An 18,572-nucleotide genomic window follows, 5' to 3' on the forward strand; every position below is an offset into this window, starting at 1 on the left:
TTGGGGTAATAGACTAGAGGCCAAGATCACACAGGTTCGTGATGACAGACTAGAGACTAGAAGTCTTTCTGATGAGGTTAGGGGCCTGTGGGCAAAGAATACAACTTTAACCAATGTCTTCCCACCCTTCCCAAGCCCCGCTGAAGTTTGAAGAGGAGCTTTATTTTATTTGTGTGGATTCTGTTAGGCGACGAGACAAAAACTGCTGTTAAATCTCTGGTTTTTAAGGCTGCAAAAGCATTGTTCACCATTTCAACCCACTACCGGTAAATGCAGTCATATTGTGTAGTTTCCCAGTGACTACATCTCTTGTAGTTCATATTGTAAAGTCCGTTATACAGTTAGGGTGGATAAAGTTTCTTAAGACGGTACAGTTGTGATGGTTAGTCATTCGATCCTTCCTGTTGCTTGCCACCCTTCAACTGAGTAAATAAGTAGTAGTGTGTGCGTCCTTACCCTCTCGCCAGAGACACTGCCACAGGGAAAAGCCTAGTATGGTATTTCTCAAACTGAGGATGTTGAAAGGGTTTGCAGATTGGCGTTTAGCCACCCTATAAGTTTTAATGTGGATGACAGGTTGGCTACTTCAAAACCTTTTTTCCTTAATTTATATTTCTTCTGTAGAGTTATTGCTCCTCTCCTGTTTCTATTTTTTGACCATAGTCAAAATTCAGAATTTTGACTATGAATTCACCAAGATTTTATTTTATAGCCACCGTTTCGAGGATATTTGGTGAAAGACTTAAGTTTTTGATGGGATTCCTGCCAACAAATATTCATAACCTTATGGCATCTTAAAGGGGTGAACAGAAAACATAAATTACAGTTAACATCCCCAAAATGATGTTCTTTTTATTGTCTAATTTCACCTTTTATAAGTATTTTTTTTCTTAAAGCTATTTTATTTAACGTATGTAAGTAGGGTAATTCAAGTCGATTGTAAAGAAAGGTGGCCGTCTTGGTTCTAATTAATTATAGCAGGGTTGGAGATGCTGAGGCTTGTGACTTGCCAGTCTCCACCTTGATTTTGATGATGCTAAAAACCTTCATCCATAGGTCTTTTCAGAGCTCGGAGTCCATGTTTCTAGGAAGGGTGGATGCTAGGACCTCGCCGTCATTCAGAAGTAAGGTTTAAATTATTTTGCATTCATCAGATTTTGAGATTAGAGATAACACATCATTTTCTAACCCTCCTGATATAGGTTGCAGAAACTGACAGAAGTAAAAAGAGACCACTAGAGAATGATGGGCCCTTTAAAAAGAAAGCAAAGAAAGCCCAAGAAAAGGATGGACAAAGTGATTCAGTAATGTCTAGGAACCCTGGTGAGTTCTCTGGCAATGATTTTTCATTCTCTCCAGTCATGGCTCCGATATTCTTAGATTATCCAGAGGGCAGAGGAAGATATGAGAGAGTAGTGCCATTTTTTTTCCTTTGCGGAAAAGGCCTCTATTGTGCTTGAGTGGAGAGGCCCCTCCAAAAGTGGTGGTGGTGTGTATAGGAGGTTGGGGGAGAGGAGGTAAGATCTGGAGTTTTGCAACTTGGCTGTAGTTGCTCAGTTTTCTGTTTTACTCCTACTAGCTAATTTTTGTCCTGATTATTAAGGTGAAACATATTTATTGTAAAAATTTCAAGCAATACAGAAATGTGTCAGGTAGACAGTGAAAGACCCCATAATCCCTCCCTTTCACTGAGGCCTACTGCTAATGTTGGGGGGTACTGTATATTTCAGGGATCTTATTTACACACACATAGACCTACAAATTAGTTAATATGTTATAAGTTATGCTATATATACTAATTTGCAACTGTATTTTCCACTTAGCTGAACATTTTGAATAGTTTTCAATGTCAGGATGTGTAAATCTACCCTGTCCAATTTTTTTGGTAAATTTTATTTATTTATATAATTTTTTAAAATTGTAACTGGTTAATGAAATCTAGTAAGTTTCAGGTGTACAATTCAACAATAAGGCATATATATTTTGCATTGTGTGTTCATAGCCCATAGTTAGATTTCTGTCACCACATTTTTGACCCCTTTCATCCCATCTACCTTCTCTGTCCACCCCTATCCACTGGTAACCTCCATTTTTTTTTTTTTTTTTTTTAATATGGAGCTGCTTTTTCTGTGTGCTGAAAGGTTTTGGATAAAACCATCATTCCTGAGCAACTAGACTTCTAGAGGTGGTGTTGGATATATAGATGGCTGAGCAGAGTTTTCTCTAGTTTTTGGCCTTAGGGAATTTGTGATAAGGGAATACAGAAAATGCTTTTTTCTTCATTATTTCCATACTCGAACTGATGTGAGCCTTTCTGAACTGACAGCAGCTCAGGAATGAAGCTTCATGGTGGAATCTTCCTTGGCAGTGGTGGGAGTAGGGCCATGAAGGAAGGTGAGGAAGAGGGCTTGAAAGTAAGCCTTCAGGAGATCTCACCACCCAGAGTCCTTGTCCTTAGGTCCTCATTGCTCCAGACCTGGCCAAATGAACTCTGAAGTTTGTGGAAATAAGGCCAGAGACATGTAAGTTTTTGAAATATGAACTTTACAGTTTACTTAAAACAGTAATGGGAAGAATAGAGAGGAGCGTCCACCAGCCATAGGAGTCACTGGCTACTTCAGCTCAGTTTTTGACGTCAGTTTTAGATATTCTTTCTTTGCATAAATACATTCCCAAGATTGCACCCCACCCCCATCCTGGGAAAGTATTTTTGTAACCATGGGAAGGAAGTCCTTGCATAATATACAAACTTATAGTATACTTTTGAAGAGCGATTCAAATATACATTTGAAAGGGGGAGAGTAATAGTACAGAGGGTGAATATGTACGTTTGAAGAGATTCAAATATACGTTTTCTAGCTATGAGATTAACAGGAGACAAGATATATATCCAAAAAGAGGTTTAACTGCAAATATGAACAGTTTTAAACTTTTTTAAATGATCAAAACACAACTCTTGCCCCCAGACTGTTTTTGCTTTGAAAGGGAAAGTAAGAGATGATAAGTGCAGTCCCATTTCCTTATATTTAGTAGTAGCTAAATTATAGTTTAGTCTAAAGGGTAAAAATATATTCTGGCATATAGTAAATATCTAATAAATGACAGTTTCCTTTCTATGGATTCCTTGCTTATAAATAACTGCAGACTGTGATATGTGCTATAGAGAGATACGACATTGTTATAGGAGCACGGAGAAAGAAAAGCTGGGGAATTGGAGAGTTTCATGGGAAAAGTAGTGTTGAGATGGGTCTTGACAAATGAGTACAATTTTGACATGTGGAAATTGGGGGCAGGGGTATTCTAGGAAGAAAGACTGGCATGAGCAAAGGGGTGGAAGCAGGAAAGCAGGTGTATCTGGGGTGGTGATCTGGTTTCCTTGGTCCACCCTGGTGTTAGTATCTTTAAGTTTTTCCCAGTCCAAAGTCTTCCCAGTTTCTGCCAAGAGGACAGAGAACTGTGCTCTGGGAGCTGGTGAGAAGTGGCTCATTTTCTCATTATGTGGTAAGCTTGTATTCCTGTTAGTATTCTTCTGGCTTAGGCACAGTACTGCACCTTAGCTGTGCCTGTTCTGCCTTTTTACGGGATATCCCTAGCCCTCTGTTGATGTGGAGAAAGGACAAATGTCTTTGAGTGTTGAGTGGGATAGAGGTTTAGGGATCAAATTGCTCTGAAACAATCCTCTTTATTTTAGAACCTCCCTTAATTCCATTTTCAGAGGTACTGGCACCCTAATTCTTGAGCCTTTAAAGCATTTTGTATTGTAAATAGGATTTGTTCTTGGTTTTTTCACTACTGACTTAGGATTTTGCTTTCAGGTATGCTAAATTGGTAATTGCTCATTGGTTTTTCCTTCTAGCTTCAGATATTATTACCTCTTTTTATCTCTTCCCTTATGGGCTTATATCTAAAAAGAAAAAAAAAAGGGCAAGGAGTTTCAGGACCAAGTGAAATTAGATATATGTTTGTTTCAATATGCCATCCATAACCTCCGCCCAGTGTTTCTTTATTCCCTTGTTAGGTTGATCCCTTTAGTGAGAAGCTTTCTCTTTAAAAAGCTTATGCTGGTATTCATTGACATAACAAGACAAAATACTATATTGTATTTTCTTCTGATTTGCCTAACTAAGAGCCAAAGAGAAGTCTGAGGACAAAGATTGTTTTAAAGTCTCTGGAAAAGTTGAAAGAATTCTACTGCGATTCCGCCCTTCCTCAAAATAGAGTCCAGAGAGAGCCTCTTCAGGAGGGATTTGCGGTTCTGCCAAAATGTACTGATTTTGACGATATCAGTCTTCTGCGTGCAAAGAATGCAATTTCTTCTGAAGATTCCAAATCTCAAACTAGTCAAAAGGTATGTTAACAGTTATATAAATGAATATCTATCTACCCAGAATAGTATTAAGTTCTGTGGGTCCACGCAGGGCATGGTTCCCAAACTTGGCTGATCATCTGAATTGGTTTGTATTAAGACAAAACAAGGCAAAGCCTCAGGTGATTCTGATCTACAGCCTGGGTCAGGAGCCATTGACTTTCAGGGATTCTTTGTTGATAATTAATACAAGCACAATTTCTTCTAGTCCTCCTTAAAGTTTCTGTGATTAGCCTGGACAGTCACCATAGGCAGTGCATGTAGATGTTTTCAGTTCAAAACTTGGTTAATATAAAGTAAATTCAAAGGTAGATCAAATGAATATGGGCTCTTCTACTGTTTTGTGATTTCTTAATGTTTTTCATCATCACGAATTTGGGGAATTTAGCTCTTGCTCCATCATTGAAATCTGTAATTCGGAAGAGTGGTTTTCAGCCACTATTAAATTAGAATCTCCGGAGAACTTAAAAATATACTAATAGCAAGAACTTTTCCTTAGAATCATATTTAATTGGTTTTCAGTAAGAACTGGGCCTGAATATTGTTTAAAAGCTCTCATTTTAATATATAGTCAAGATTGAGAACCATTGAATTAAAGAAATAGTCTTTACATTTTTTCAAGTGATTTAAATCTAATGAAAGCTATAGATTCTTTCCTTAGAAAAATACCAAGCTAAGATCTACTGACTTATCTTAGGTTATCAGGAAAAAAAGGAGTTTTGGTTCTTATTTTTGATCTCTTCTAATACTTAGAAGCAGTTAACCAGAGTGTAGTGGTCATAAAGTATAGAGGCCAAAAGTTTGCCTTTTAAAGCTCACAATTTATTATTTGGAGAATTTACTCTAGGGCCTCATAAAAGCCTATTTACTATTACTTTATGCATAGAATGACCTATTTGGCATTTCTAATTCACAGAAAATTAGAAGTAACCAGTTAGAAAGGACACCTAAAAGTAATACACGGATATAATTACAAGTGATAGATTTGATGGTATGGAAGGATACAGATGAATGGTAAGAAGCTACTGAATAAACTTAAATTCCCAGTGGTTTGGGACCATTAGTGTGGGTCAACAACCCCATAAGTCTTGATAGGTCTTGAAATTTCCCTTAAGAACTATGTATTTTTAAGTATTAAGTTTTCCAATATGTAATATTCTTGGATTTTACATAAAAGTCACGGAAATGAAGTAGAAAATCCCCATCAAAATTAAAGGCAAACACTTGGTCCTGTCTGATATATTGACACATTTTTCCTCGCCACACCTCCATACCTTACTGTCGTGTTGTTGCTGATCTTCAGAAGTTTTCTGAGCTACACTTTCAGATTGCATCTCTACTTGCCGTCCTAGCTAGGCTAAATTTTTTAAACATTTAGCAACTGTAAAGTACGTGTTCTTGGGTTTTCTCTTGGACTGGAGTTCCCCTTTCTGGGCCATGTAGGACATTTCTCTTTCTCTTTTTTTCTTCCCATGTTGGTCACTAGTTTTTTAGGCCATATTTTTAATTCCAGAAGGAGCTGGTAAATTTTGGCAGTGACATAGTGACAGTTAATTAAAAATTGGATTTATCCTACAAATTTGTCTCATTTTACCTTTTGTATAAATGAATCATAAGCAAGGAATTTACTGTAAGCTGTGAATTGGAATTAGTTACGGTTTTTATACAGGAAAGTAAGGATAGTGGGAATGCTAATGTTGAAAATGTAACCTTGTGCTTTATGCTTTCTCAAAACTATAATTGTCGTTCTTTCTTGAATAAAGATTTATGGAATATACAATCTTTTAGACTGTACTTGGTAATGTAAAATATTATAACTTAAGCTGCTTGCATGCTTGTTGAAAGTGATTTTGCCTTACTACTAGATCATGCCTGCTTACTTTTTGTGCCTTACACATCTGGGAATAAATAATGAAAAGAAAAATGTTAATTACAGTAGGTTTGATAAAATTAAATGTAAAAGTAATATATAAAACATTAAAATGTTCAGACTTTCACATTTTTCTTTAATTATGCAGTAGTTTAGTTTGGCTCATATTTGTTTTGTCTTTTACTTTGAAAAAATTTCAAGCCTACAAAAAAATTTGTGTTAATATACTATGTACTCCTATAAACCTTTTGCTTAAATTCATCAATTGTTACTTTGTGCCAAATTTGCAATCTCTCTCTGGGAACTATTATTATAATTAGTATTTCTTAAACTATAAAAATCTTTTGGTTGCCAGAACAGGACACTTTCTGATCTCAGTCATTTTGGATCATCACATGGAAGTTATGAAAACTTAAAGAAAATTTCTGATTCTAAACCATCTAACAAAAGGACCAAAAGCATCTATACACCATTAGAATCACAATACATAGAAATGAAGCAGCAGCAAAAAGATGCAATTTTGTGTGTGGAATGTGGTTATAAGTATAGATTCTTTGGGGAAGATGCAGAGGTAAGTTGTTTTTTCAAACTTTCATGTTTTTTTTTGTTCAGCCTTAAATATTTTCCACTATTTTTATTTCATTTCCGACCTTATGAAAAGAAAAAGTGAATGTAATCAATTACCCTTTAAAAATACTGTCATTTAAAGTAAAAACAAAATAAACGCTAACAAAATCGGTGGGTGCTAGACTTGTCGGGAAGGAGGTGAGGAGTCCCTGTTGGAATGTCGGTGCTTATTCTCTGTGGTGTTAGCTCAGCGCCTTTCATCCATCAAAGTTGATTGGATTAATCAGTTAGTGAACCATAATCATGTAAGTATCTCTGTTTCCTAATGAAGGCTAAAGCAAGAAAAATAATTTGAAATGTAAGTAAGTTCCTCTGCTTACCCTAAATTTATAAATTTTTAGAGCCAGGAACATTCTTAAGTCTTAGTGGGAGAGCACATTAACTCTCCCAGCCACTGACAGAAGTCTTAGGTTGGGTTTGTGTTTAATTTTGGTTATTTGATGTAGGCCTAAATTAAGAAGGATAGAAGTGAATTTGAGCATTTAAGGACAAGTTTAGGGCAAGAATGGCCGATAATGCTTTATTGGATTCCCAGATGACTGTGATCATTCCATAGTTTTAGGCCTGGTTGGATTTCATTATCTGAGAGTGATGAGGTGGCACATATGATGCCTCATGGATGAGAAGTGAAGACTTTGTCAACTTCTTTTCCTTCAGTTTCTGAAATCCTGTTGTGGCAGGAAAATGGTGTTTTCTAGTTCAGACGGCATTATGCCGTGTTCTGTGTTATGAAGTTAGACTTTGAAACAGCCTGTTTCCTGAGGACAGGAACCACTATGTGGTTGGCATCCTGTAGGTGAAATGGTGAAAAGGAATGCTGCTCTTTCCCCTTCTCTCCAGGTCAAATATAAAGTTAGTCTTGACCACAGTAAAGGCTGATGTTTCCTGCCCTCTTGGAATGAGAGTTCCTTTGCTCTAGTGAGCCATCTCTGAGCTATAGTGCTTTCTAGAAGACAGGGAGTCAGGTGATACTGCCTGGTTTTGCATTCCTATCACTCATTCACTCATGAATTAGCTAACTGGACCAGGGAGTTCTCTCCTCACTTCCTCAAAGATGCCCTTTGTTCAAGTAGGTTCGTAATTTATATATACATAGCCTGTAGCTACTCCTAATTTTTAGTTATTTGCATGTGCTGTCTAACAAATTCTTACTTTATTACAGTTTCATGCTCTCTGAATTGTAGTCCTTATTCAGGAAGAGGTCAGCCCTTTAAAGTTTTGATAGAGTTAAAGACATAGAAGACCTGTTGTATTTTTCTGAGTCGTTTGTAGATATAGATGTTGGCCCCAAAGTTAGGCCATGGGAACTGCCAAAAATAGATTAAACCTTAGGTTTTTACACAGGGAATGAATTTTAAACTTTTTATTGACATATCATACAAATAGAGAAGGACACAAATCCTAAGTGTATATACCCTGATGAATTTTTAACAAAGCGAACGAACACTACTCAAGGGATCTTGAATATAAGTGTATTGATATTCTCTTTTTTATTTTTTTAGATTGCAGCCCGGGAGCTCAATATTTATTGCCATTTAGATCACAACTTTATGACAGCAAGCATACCTGCTCACAGACTGTTTGTTCACGTACGCCGCCTTGTGGCAAAGGGATATAAGGTCAGTTTTGACTTCTCTTCCAGAGAATGAAAACGTACTTTTTAAGGTGGTAGGCTCTAATCGGTTTCGGAATTGGGCGTTTTAGAGAAATGAGAGTATGTTATAATTATTAGAATTATATCTTCGTTAGATACTTAGGGTGAATTTTTTTAAAAACTGTGGTAAATGTTTCAGAATTAATCTTTTAAAATCTCAAAAAAATTTTTTTTTTAATTTTCCGTCATATTGGTATTTAATTTTTCTTTCTTTTGTTGAAGGTAGGAGTTGTGAAGCAAACTGAAACAGCAGCATTAAAGGCCATTGGAGACAACAAAAGTTCACTCTTTTCCCGGAAATTGACTGCTCTTTATACGAAATCCACACTTATTGGAGAAGATATCTTTTCGAAAAGGAATGTTTTTCTTAAATTTCAAATATTTATTTTAAATAACATTTTTTCAAAACTGGTTTTTGAGTGGATACCTTTTTAGTGAGATGAGGTGGAATGGTTACTTTGACTTTTGATTAGTGTATTATTAAAGAGGGAAGGGTTAGTAATGGCTAGAAAGAAGCATTTTTAAAATTCTATAGTAAAATTCATCATACTTTAAGAGCAAGAAAAAAGAGAGCCTGATAAAAGATGATGGCAGCTTAGTAACTAAGTACCTAACCACTGCCCAGACCTATGTGGGCAGTGGTTAGGTACTTAGGGCCTATAAAGCTCCTCCAGGTTTTCCTAAGACAAGACCTAAAAAGTAACTTTTTAACTTCAAAATGAGAAAAGAAAACTACAAAGTTAGCACACAGTTAACTGCTTATAAAACAGTAGTAGGGCATCTTCATTAATTGTTAGCTTCATAAAAATTTTATTATTTTTCAAAAATGGAATATAGATGAAGCTTTCTCACTGTAAGAATCCTCAGTGTGCACAGTGATTGATCCCACATTTATGTTCATTCATAAATTCATTGAGTTACTTGAAGCAAAATGATTTCAATAGCCATGTCATAAAATTCTGTCAATTTATTAAAACCAAATATTTATATATAAAATGAGATAAAAATGTATTTTAAAATATGTACTATGGGATGAGATCAGGTCTCTTGGAATAAAAAGCTGTAGGGATAAGATCTTAAATGATGCTATGTGAAAGTAATATTTCTGTTAGTTTATTACAAAACTGCTTTTTTAGAGACATGCTTAGCTTCTACCCAAATTAGGAAGACTATTCTGTTCTGTTAATGTCATGATTAGGGAACACTTATCACTCAATGTGGACCCCACACCATTAATAGCTCTGTAAGAATCTAGTAATGTTATTGTTTCTTTTGCCTGAACTAGAGTCTCTTATTCAAAGCCTACTCCTAAAATAGTATTCTCCTCTGCTTCTCTTTTGCTTCGGCTATAGCTCTACTGATGCCCAAAGTGGATGTTCCTAGACTGACTGCATCCAAAATCAGCATTGCTCTCTGAGAATTTAATTAATGGGCTCACTACACACACACACTTCTGTTTTTTGGTTTTCTTTTCTCACATCTTAAATTTTTTTCTCTTTTTTGCTATTTCTGAGAGCTGTTAGGCACTTTAAAGGAGGGAAGTAATTTACACTAATTTAGTGTATTCATGCTCTGACTTATGGGATTAAACAGGATTCTTAAGGATTCAAGTCTTGGCATCATCCAAGGGTGTAAAGAGGGTTAACATTTGGGTTTACATAAAGTCTGAGGTGTTCTCTTAGGCCCTTTGGAAGTGAGGAGATAGTTGTCTGTCCTCATGAGCCTTATATCTTAGGGACTATGGTGCGTGTAACTATGATCAGAATCAGAAGAACGAATGCTGTGTGGAAGATCTTTTCTTAGAGCAAAAATGCCTGGAAAAATAAACCATTTTAAAGGAGAAATCAGTTAATATTAATGAGGATGTAACATATTTTTCTTTAATAATTACTACATGTGAATCCTTTAGTCAAGCTGGATGATGCTGTAAATGTTGATGAGATAATGACTGATACTTCTACCAGCTATCTTCTGTGTATCTGTGAAAATAAGGAGAATCTTAAGGAAAAAAAAAAGGGGAGCATTTTCATCGGAATCGTGGTAAGTACTTTGTAAGTGAAGAACAAATGATAGTCGTTCATGGTATCTCGAAATAATGAGCAGTTGTGGATGGTTTTTAATGAGAATATCTGATGAAGCGTGCCTTCAAGTACTTGTACTAGAAAACAAGTGTTTTCCTCATAATTTTATGTTAAATCACTAGTTCCAGTTTTCTTATATGGCTGCTTGGCGCTCCAGATAGTTTCTGCCCAGTTCTAGGAGTCTACGGTTGAAGACAGACATAGCGACAGGCATGGATGTGGACCATATACAAATAGCAGAATAAAACACCAAGCCAAAACATGCATGGATAGCAAAGTGTTTTACAAGTTACCTTTAGGTATTTGAAATTAAATGATTATGGGATTGTCGTGTATAGATTTGGAGGAAAGGATAGTTGAGGGAAGATAGGCCAATATAAAACTTCATATTTAATATTATGAATATTTACAGTCTAACGGATATATGTAATTTGCGAATCATAGTTTTATTAATCTTGCCTTCTGGCAATTTGTGAATAAATTTGCCCGTTTATAGACCTACCCGGACTCTGCTGAACATCTTAGACTTTTTCCAACCCTTCAGAAGTGTTAGACTCCTTTGTTCTGTTGTAGGTTAAGCAAAAGTAGAACTCCTTGCCTGAGTGATAACTAACTCTCTTTGTTTTTTCTAATTTTGCAATCAGCTACAATATTAACAAAAATTCCTATAACCCAAATGTCTCCAAATTACCTTTTAATACCTTATTCTGGCTGCGTAACTCTGTGCTAACTTGACATTTGCTTAACCAATAAGCCTTTCTCTCAGGGAGTTAGCATTACTATTGGGTGACTCTAAATGACTTTTTTATCCTTGAGAAGCATTTTTTTTTTTATCTAGGCACAGGCAGTGATCTTTTTACAAATAGTAAGGTTATTTGCTTTTAAGCTTTAACATATGTAATGTGCTATTTTATATTTACCGGAAACTCAGTCTAAAGGACAGAGTTGAAAAGTAGAGAATTCCTGCTTAGTGCTTTCAGAAATGCTTTCTGGCCTACTGTCAGAGTTAACTGATGTATGAACTGGGATGCGAGAAAAATGAGAAATGATAGTTTGCCTCTCTAACATTTTCTTGAGACCTGTCCTTGACCTCGGTGACCACTTTTGGGTTGATGATGTCCAGAGCTCTGGCACCAGGCCACACCTCTCTTCTGAGCTCTAGGCTCCTGCATCCAACTTTTTATTGGACAAAACACTAAAAACTTGCCCTAATATCTCGAATTCAGTGTGGCTGCAATGGATTTCTTCTTTCTTTCAATTCTGTTCTTGCCTGTATTTTCCCCCATTGTAATGAGTGTCAGATGTTCCCCAGTCACTACCTAGGAGTTGTCTTTTGGGTATTAATCATCTGAAATCAAAGGCTTTGCTGTTGTAATACCACTGCGATCAGAGCCTCTACCTTCAGTCTGGACAATGCAGTTTTACACAGACTGACTTTGGGTTTTTCAGTATCATATCACACAGAATAATAGATGTTGCAGGTGTTAAAATACGGACCATTTCTCTGATTTAATACAGAGGAGAATTTGGCTAATAAATTTGTTCCTTGAAATTCCGTAAATAGCTTTTGTAAATGTTTGGTTTGTAAATTGGGAAATAAACATATATGTGTACTAATGTACTTATAGTCCAGCTATCCGGGTGCTACAGAAGGCCTCGGCTAGAATTGAGGTGCTTCAACCAAAAATGAAGGATTTAAAAAAATTACAAAATGCATAAAACAAAATACATAATTATAGTGTGTGACACAACTACTCAGGTCAGGAAATACAACACTGTCTACTGAAAGGCCCCTTCCTTCTGCAGGTAATTCTTTCCCCTTACATATTTTTTACAACATTGTTCACTATTTTCCTTATGCTGTACTTTATATCTCCATGACTATTTTGTATCTCTCCATTTGTACTTAATCTTTGTCCTTTTTCACTGTCCCCCCAATCTCCCTCCTGTCTAGTAGTCCTCAAAATATCCTCTGTATCTATGAGTTTGTTTCCATTTTTGTTGTTGTTAGTTTTGTTCTTTAGATTTCACATGTACATGAAATCATGTGGCATTTGTCTTTATCTGACTTGACTTCATTCAGCACAATACCCTCGAGGTCCATCAAGGCAATATCTTTTTCCATCCCTTTCCTTTTAGTCTGTGTGTGTCTTTTAATCTGAAGTGAGTTTCTTCTAGGCAGCCTCTTTATAGTTTGGTTGTAGCACTTAATTCTTTTCCATTTGAGGTACTCATTGATAGATATGTCATTATTACCATTCTTTATTCATGTTTTTGATACATGTTTTTTCTTCTTAAAGAAGTCCCTCCAATATTTCCTGTAGTATTGGCTTGATGTCGATGAATTCCTTTAGCTTATTTTTGTCTGGAAAGCTCTTTACCTGTCCTTTAACTCTAAATGATAGCTTTGCTGGATGAAGTATCTTGGTTGTAGATCTTGGGTTTTCATCACTTTAGCTCTTTTGTGCCAAGCCCTTCTGTCCTGCAAAGTTTCTTTTGAGAAGCCAGCTGCCAGTCTTAGGGTGCCCCCTTGTAGGTAATTAATTGCTTTTCTCTTGCTGCTTGTATGTAATTTTTTGAATCTTTCTTTTTTTGTTTACAAACTACTATTTGTATAAGATTTGTTTACATGTGTTAACGTAGTCGTTCTTTTGTTGTCACTTTGTGATCTTTTCTTTTGACATATGTGTGGGTTCTTTCTAGTTTTTGGTTGTATGAAGAATGCTGCTATAAACCTTTTTGTGTATGTTCTTCTGGTATATATGTCTTCTGGTATACATCCTAGTACCTCAAGAATTTATACCTAGGGGAGGAATTGCTGTTACAGTGTATGGATGTTTTCAACTTTCCTAGAAAATACCAGACTGTTTTCAGAAAAGGCTGTGTCAGTTGTCTTTCCATCAACAACTTATGAGTGCAGGGATTGGTTATTTGTTCTCCCGTTAGCTAATACAGTCTGTAACTAGCCTCATGCATTTCTTAAGCATCTGTAGTAGATAAGAATGTGGTCTGTGGAGCCAGACTTCATGAATCTAGGTTCTGCCACTTTATTGCCCCGTGACCTTGGGTAAATTATCTAACAGCTTTTTTTTTTTTTAACCACTTTCAAACCATGATCTTTTCCAGTTTATCTTTGATATTATTGTCTTGGGGTGATAGAGGGTGGCTTTTAGTAATTACGGTTATTTCCCTGGATAGACTGTCTGCCTTTGGTTCATTCAGAGTTTGTTATATTTATTTTTGCAAAAATTATACTTCTTATTAATTAACTTAATGTAATGAAATGGTAATTTACTACTATTACAGCTAGGTTACTAGGAATATATCACTTATTTTAGTGATGACAACTGCTATTTGTGTAGTTCTTTATAGTTTACAAAGCATTCATGTTTGTTTTCTGATTTAACCATTTTAATAACCCTATGAGGGAAGTAGGCTGATTTATTCCCACTTAGAGAAGTGGAAACTGAAGGTTTGGTGACTTGTCACAGTCACTCCATCAGACCTGTTAGATCCAGGGCTTGGACTCCGTATCCCTCGAAAATCCTATCTAGCATAGTTTAGATTTTGGTGAATCTGACTTCTTATTAAGAGTTTTGGAAAGCAGACAGGTTTTCAAACCTTAGAAATGGAGTACAAATGAATGTATCATCTTTGCTGTTCTTTGCTATTTCCATGTTTATCTATGCTGTGTCATAGTTATAATTGGGAAAGAATATTTTCTGTGACATTATATTTTTGTTTGTTTTCAGGGAGTGCAGCCTGCCACAGGTGAGGTTGTTTTTGATAGTTTCCAGGACTCTGCTTCCCGTTCAGAACTAGAAACTCGGATATTGAGCTTGCAGCCGGTGGAGCTGCTGCTTCCATCACACTTGTCAGAGCAAACAGAGATGCTCATCCACAGAGCCACAGCTGTTAGGTAAGTTGGCACATCACTGGAGAATAATGTTAATTCTGAAACTTAAATTTAATTCCCAAACTGATACTTGTTAAAGTTGTTAAAAATTTTTTACTTATGAAAATATTTCAATGGTAAGTAATAGTGGAAATTTCAAAAAAGAAAAACAGAACTATGCATACTATCACCTTAATGTGGGATTTAGAAGTTGATCTTTTTAAAGGGGTTTAGTGATATTATTTGCTAATTAATCTTCAATTTCTGGAGATAATTTAGAGTTCATTTCTTAGAAAGTTTATATAATTTTGAAAATGCTTTCTCTGTGCTGTAAGTTTCAATTTGTGGCTATGTTCATGAGTTTTATTTATTAGATCCAAGGTCACACGTGTTATTTATTAGGCAGTGTGCTAGGCACTATGGCATTTGGAGGAAGAACATGTGGCTGTGGTCTATGTCTGGCAGAGTTTATAATCCAACAGGAGAGGCAGATGGCTACATACCTACCTGGATTCAGAGAGCATGATGCATTAGGTGACAAGCATGAAGGCGCCTCGTTAGGAAGATTGTATACCGCCACCGGGAGGAGTGTAGTGGGAGAAGAGACTGGGGCTCTAGTGAAGAAGACTTTATATATTGAGGAATTTGGGCTTTAGACTACACTGGCGAGCCCCATTAAGCTTTTCATTTAGTAGGTTGACAAATCAGTTAGAAAATCAAACTAATTGATTAAGTGAAGTTCTGTGTTTTTTAGTTCTGAGAGTTAAGAATGTTCCTTTTTCATTTGACTCGAACGTCTTTCAAAGAAGTTTTTATAATATATTTTTCTTGATTATAATGCTAGTCTATGTTTATTTCAGAAAATTTGGGAGTTACCAAAAAAAAAGATAAAAATAAGTCAAATCCTATAACCCAGAGATAATTACTGTTAAATATTTTGGTATATTATTTTCATGTATGTATATTACGGTTTTTTTGTTTATGAACTTGATTCATGTTACAAAATTAGTTTTATATCTTGTTTTTTTTTTTAATTTAAAATTTTCCGTATTTTTTTTTTTTACTTTATTATGGAAAATTTCAAACATATATAAAATTACACAGAATAGTGTAGTGAACCCCCGTGAATCTATCAACTAGCTGCAACATTTCTCAACTGAGCCAATCTCATTTCATCCATACCCCTATTCTCTCTTTCCTTGGAGTATTTAATTGAAACAAATTCTGGAGAACATCATTTTATCTGCTAACATTTCCGTAGGTACTCATGAAAACCAAATGACAGTCATCTGAATGGATCATAATTTATTCATTCCCCTTTTGTTATGTTGCACTCATTTTTTTCAGTATTATAAATATTGCTGTGACGAATGTCCAAGCATAGATATATTTGTGTATGTTTCTGATTATTTCTTTAAGTTACATTCCCAAAAGTGGAATTACTGGGTCAGAGGGTATTAAGTATTTTGATATAGTAATATCAAATTATACTTCTACAACTATAGTATAGAAGAGTTGTTTGAACCCTTGCTAACATTAGGGGCGATGATTTAAATAATCTCTGCCAATTGGATAGAAGAAAAATTCTGCAACAAGTTCCCTTATTTTGTTTTTAATCCTTTTCTAACGGTGAGTTCAAACTTGAATAATTAAAAATTATGCAGTAGATTATTAAGGGGTAATATCAAGTTTTTAGCTCTCTCAAAGAGCTAAAAGTTAAAATCTCAAAAATTTTTAGTCTTCTAGAACTTAATTTCTGGTATTTCAGATCTTTGGTTTTGTTCATTTTTCTTTATAACTGAGGGGTTATTTGCTTAACTCAGATATACACTTGACCCTTGAACAACTCAAGGATTAGGGGCACTGACACCCATCCCCTGGCAGTCGAACATCTGTGCTATAACTTGGTTCCCCCGGAATTTAACCACAATAGGTTAAGTTTTTGTATCTGTGGGGAATTGGTTCCAGGACCCCCCGCGGTTACCAAAATCCATGGATGCTCATGTCTCTTATATAAAATTGTGTAGAATAATGCATACAGTCAGCCTTCCTCATCCTCAGATTCCCAACCTTGGATTGAAAATATTGCTTTCAATCCTGTTTTGGTTGAATCCATTTGTGTGAAATCTGTAGATATAGAAGCCAACTGTATTTATTGAAAAAAATCTCATGTATAAGGGGACTTGTGCAGTTCAAACCCATGTTCAAGGGTCAAGTGTAATTAAAAGATTAAAGTTGATTAGTGAATCAACACTTTCATTTCTGACCTGCTTATTTTTATAAAACAAGGCAAAAATTCAATGCAATCTCAAAACATTCCACAAAGATATCTCCAAAACTGAATTATTTGGCAGCATTGACTGGTGATATTCCTATATGTTTATTTATCAAATGAGATTTAAAAGCCATTTAGCATACCAAAGATAGCTCGGGTGTCATATGTGGGTTTTACAAATTCTATGGATGCCTTTGTCTTGTTCTAATGTGCATTTTTTTGATTATCATTGACAGTTTTAATTTTTCTTGTTTACTGACCACATGTAATTTTTATTTTATTTGCAAATTGGACTCAGCAAAGTCAAAATTTAATCCACATTTCTGTGGAATGTCTAAAGCTAGTCAATATCTATGGGCAGAATGGAGTAGTGGAGATTCAGAAGTCAAGCGGTCAAGTAGTGTGGCTCCTGTGACACAGAGTTTGGGTTGGAGAATTGGCTCTTTCCAATGTGTGACTTTGGATAAATTACTCAACTGTGTTGTCCTTTAATTTCCTTATCTTTAAAATAGGAATAATAAGAATGTCTACTTCATAGGATTGTTGTGAGGATTAAATACATTAATATAGGTGAAGTGCTTGAAACAGTGCCTAGCGTAGAAAGTTCTCTATAGCGGAATTCTTCTTCCTATCAGTCATTCTCTCTTTTAATACTGCCTCTCTCCTATTCCCTTCTGGAAATCCTATCAAAAGTATGTTGGACCTTCTTATTCTAGTCTCTGTGCAAAGCCCTTTACGGTGTCATCTCCCACCTACAGCTGTTTGTCATATTGTTTTTGACCCTTCGGGATTTCCTTGTTTTTGTTGTTGTTGTTATTGTTGTTGTTTTTGACTCTTAAACGTTTTTGATTATATTTTAATTCACTATTTGTATGTGCTTTCAGTAGACTGAACCAATTAAGCCCTCCATGCTTATGGTAGCATTCCATTATTTTTACACTTAGAAAGATCTCTCTCCATTCTGAAAATACTTCAATAATCATCTATATTTTGTTTTAGTCAATTTGTTTTTCTGTTAAAATTTAATTTTTAGCATTCAACTTTTAATTTACTTTGTATTACTTTGCTTGATTATGAGAGGTGTGGTCCTACCTTAATTTACCCCTAAATGCTAGTGGGTCCATTTTAGCATCCATAAAGCTTAGCCTTTATCAACCTGAGATACAAATTCCAGCCTTATTAAAAAAGAAAAGAAAAAAAAATCAGCATCAGAAATAGAGAATGCATTTAATTAGGCGTGAACAGCATAGCTTGCCAAAATTCTGTTCCCTATTTACTACCAGTAAACAATATAGCACTGGATTTTCAAGGAGAAAAGTTTTGTTTTTGATGTTATCTTCTTGTCTGTTTTAAACAGAGTCTTGTGTCTTAGACTTAGAATCCCTTCTTTTTCTTCTGCTGTAAACCTGAAGGTAAAAGCAGCAATTTTTGTCAGTTATTGGTTGCTATTTTATTAATATTGAAGGATTAATAAAGCTATGTGAAAAAAAGCAGAAGAATGGCTTGGAGAAAGAATACGCATTTTAAAGTACATCACTTTTTTTTTGTTGTTGTTATTGTTAGCTTTGACCACAAGGGGTCTCTAAAGGATTTTATATATTCTGTGGATTACAATTTAAAGACTACTGAAACCTCACATTTACATTTATTTCTCAAGGTATAGACTTATTTACATTGTATCTAAGGTAATTTATAATAACTGTTATTCAAAGATGGTACTAAAGTTTTTATTTCTAAATAATGAGAAACTATCAATTTTTCTTAATTATCTTTTTTTATTTAAATGTGCTTATAAGATTTCAGT

At 35.3% G+C, this 18,572-nt stretch overlaps 1 protein-coding gene across 3 annotated transcripts in view; it reads left to right on the forward strand.

Annotated features, from left to right (window-relative positions):
• Positions 1–18,572, forward strand: part of MSH3 (mutS homolog 3) — a 127,607-nt gene that overhangs the window by 554 nt on the left and 108,481 nt on the right. The window contains exons 2-9 of one of the 3 annotated variants that reach the window (XM_023523009.1): positions 1,057–1,124; positions 1,203–1,323; positions 4,128–4,348; positions 6,592–6,807; positions 8,366–8,482; positions 8,740–8,857; positions 10,412–10,557; positions 14,351–14,517. In XM_023523009.1, coding sequence (XP_023378777.1) covers positions 1,098–1,124; positions 1,203–1,323; positions 4,128–4,348; positions 6,592–6,807; positions 8,366–8,482; positions 8,740–8,857; positions 10,412–10,557; positions 14,351–14,517 — 1,133 coding nt within the window. In that variant the 5' untranslated portion in view covers positions 1,057–1,097. Of the gene's footprint in view, positions 1–100; positions 267–1,056; positions 1,125–1,202; positions 1,324–4,127; positions 4,349–6,591; positions 6,808–8,365; positions 8,483–8,739; positions 8,858–10,411; positions 10,558–14,350; positions 14,518–18,572 lie in introns of those variants that run through there. The other 2 variants (XM_023523013.1, XM_011377558.2) reach the window with 2 other exon arrangements.

The sequence above is a fragment of the Pteropus vampyrus genome, unplaced genomic scaffold (genome assembly GCF_000151845.1).
Source record: "Pteropus vampyrus isolate Shadow unplaced genomic scaffold, Pvam_2.0 Scaffold11, whole genome shotgun sequence".
NCBI lineage: Eukaryota > Metazoa > Chordata > Mammalia > Chiroptera > Pteropodidae > Pteropus > Pteropus vampyrus.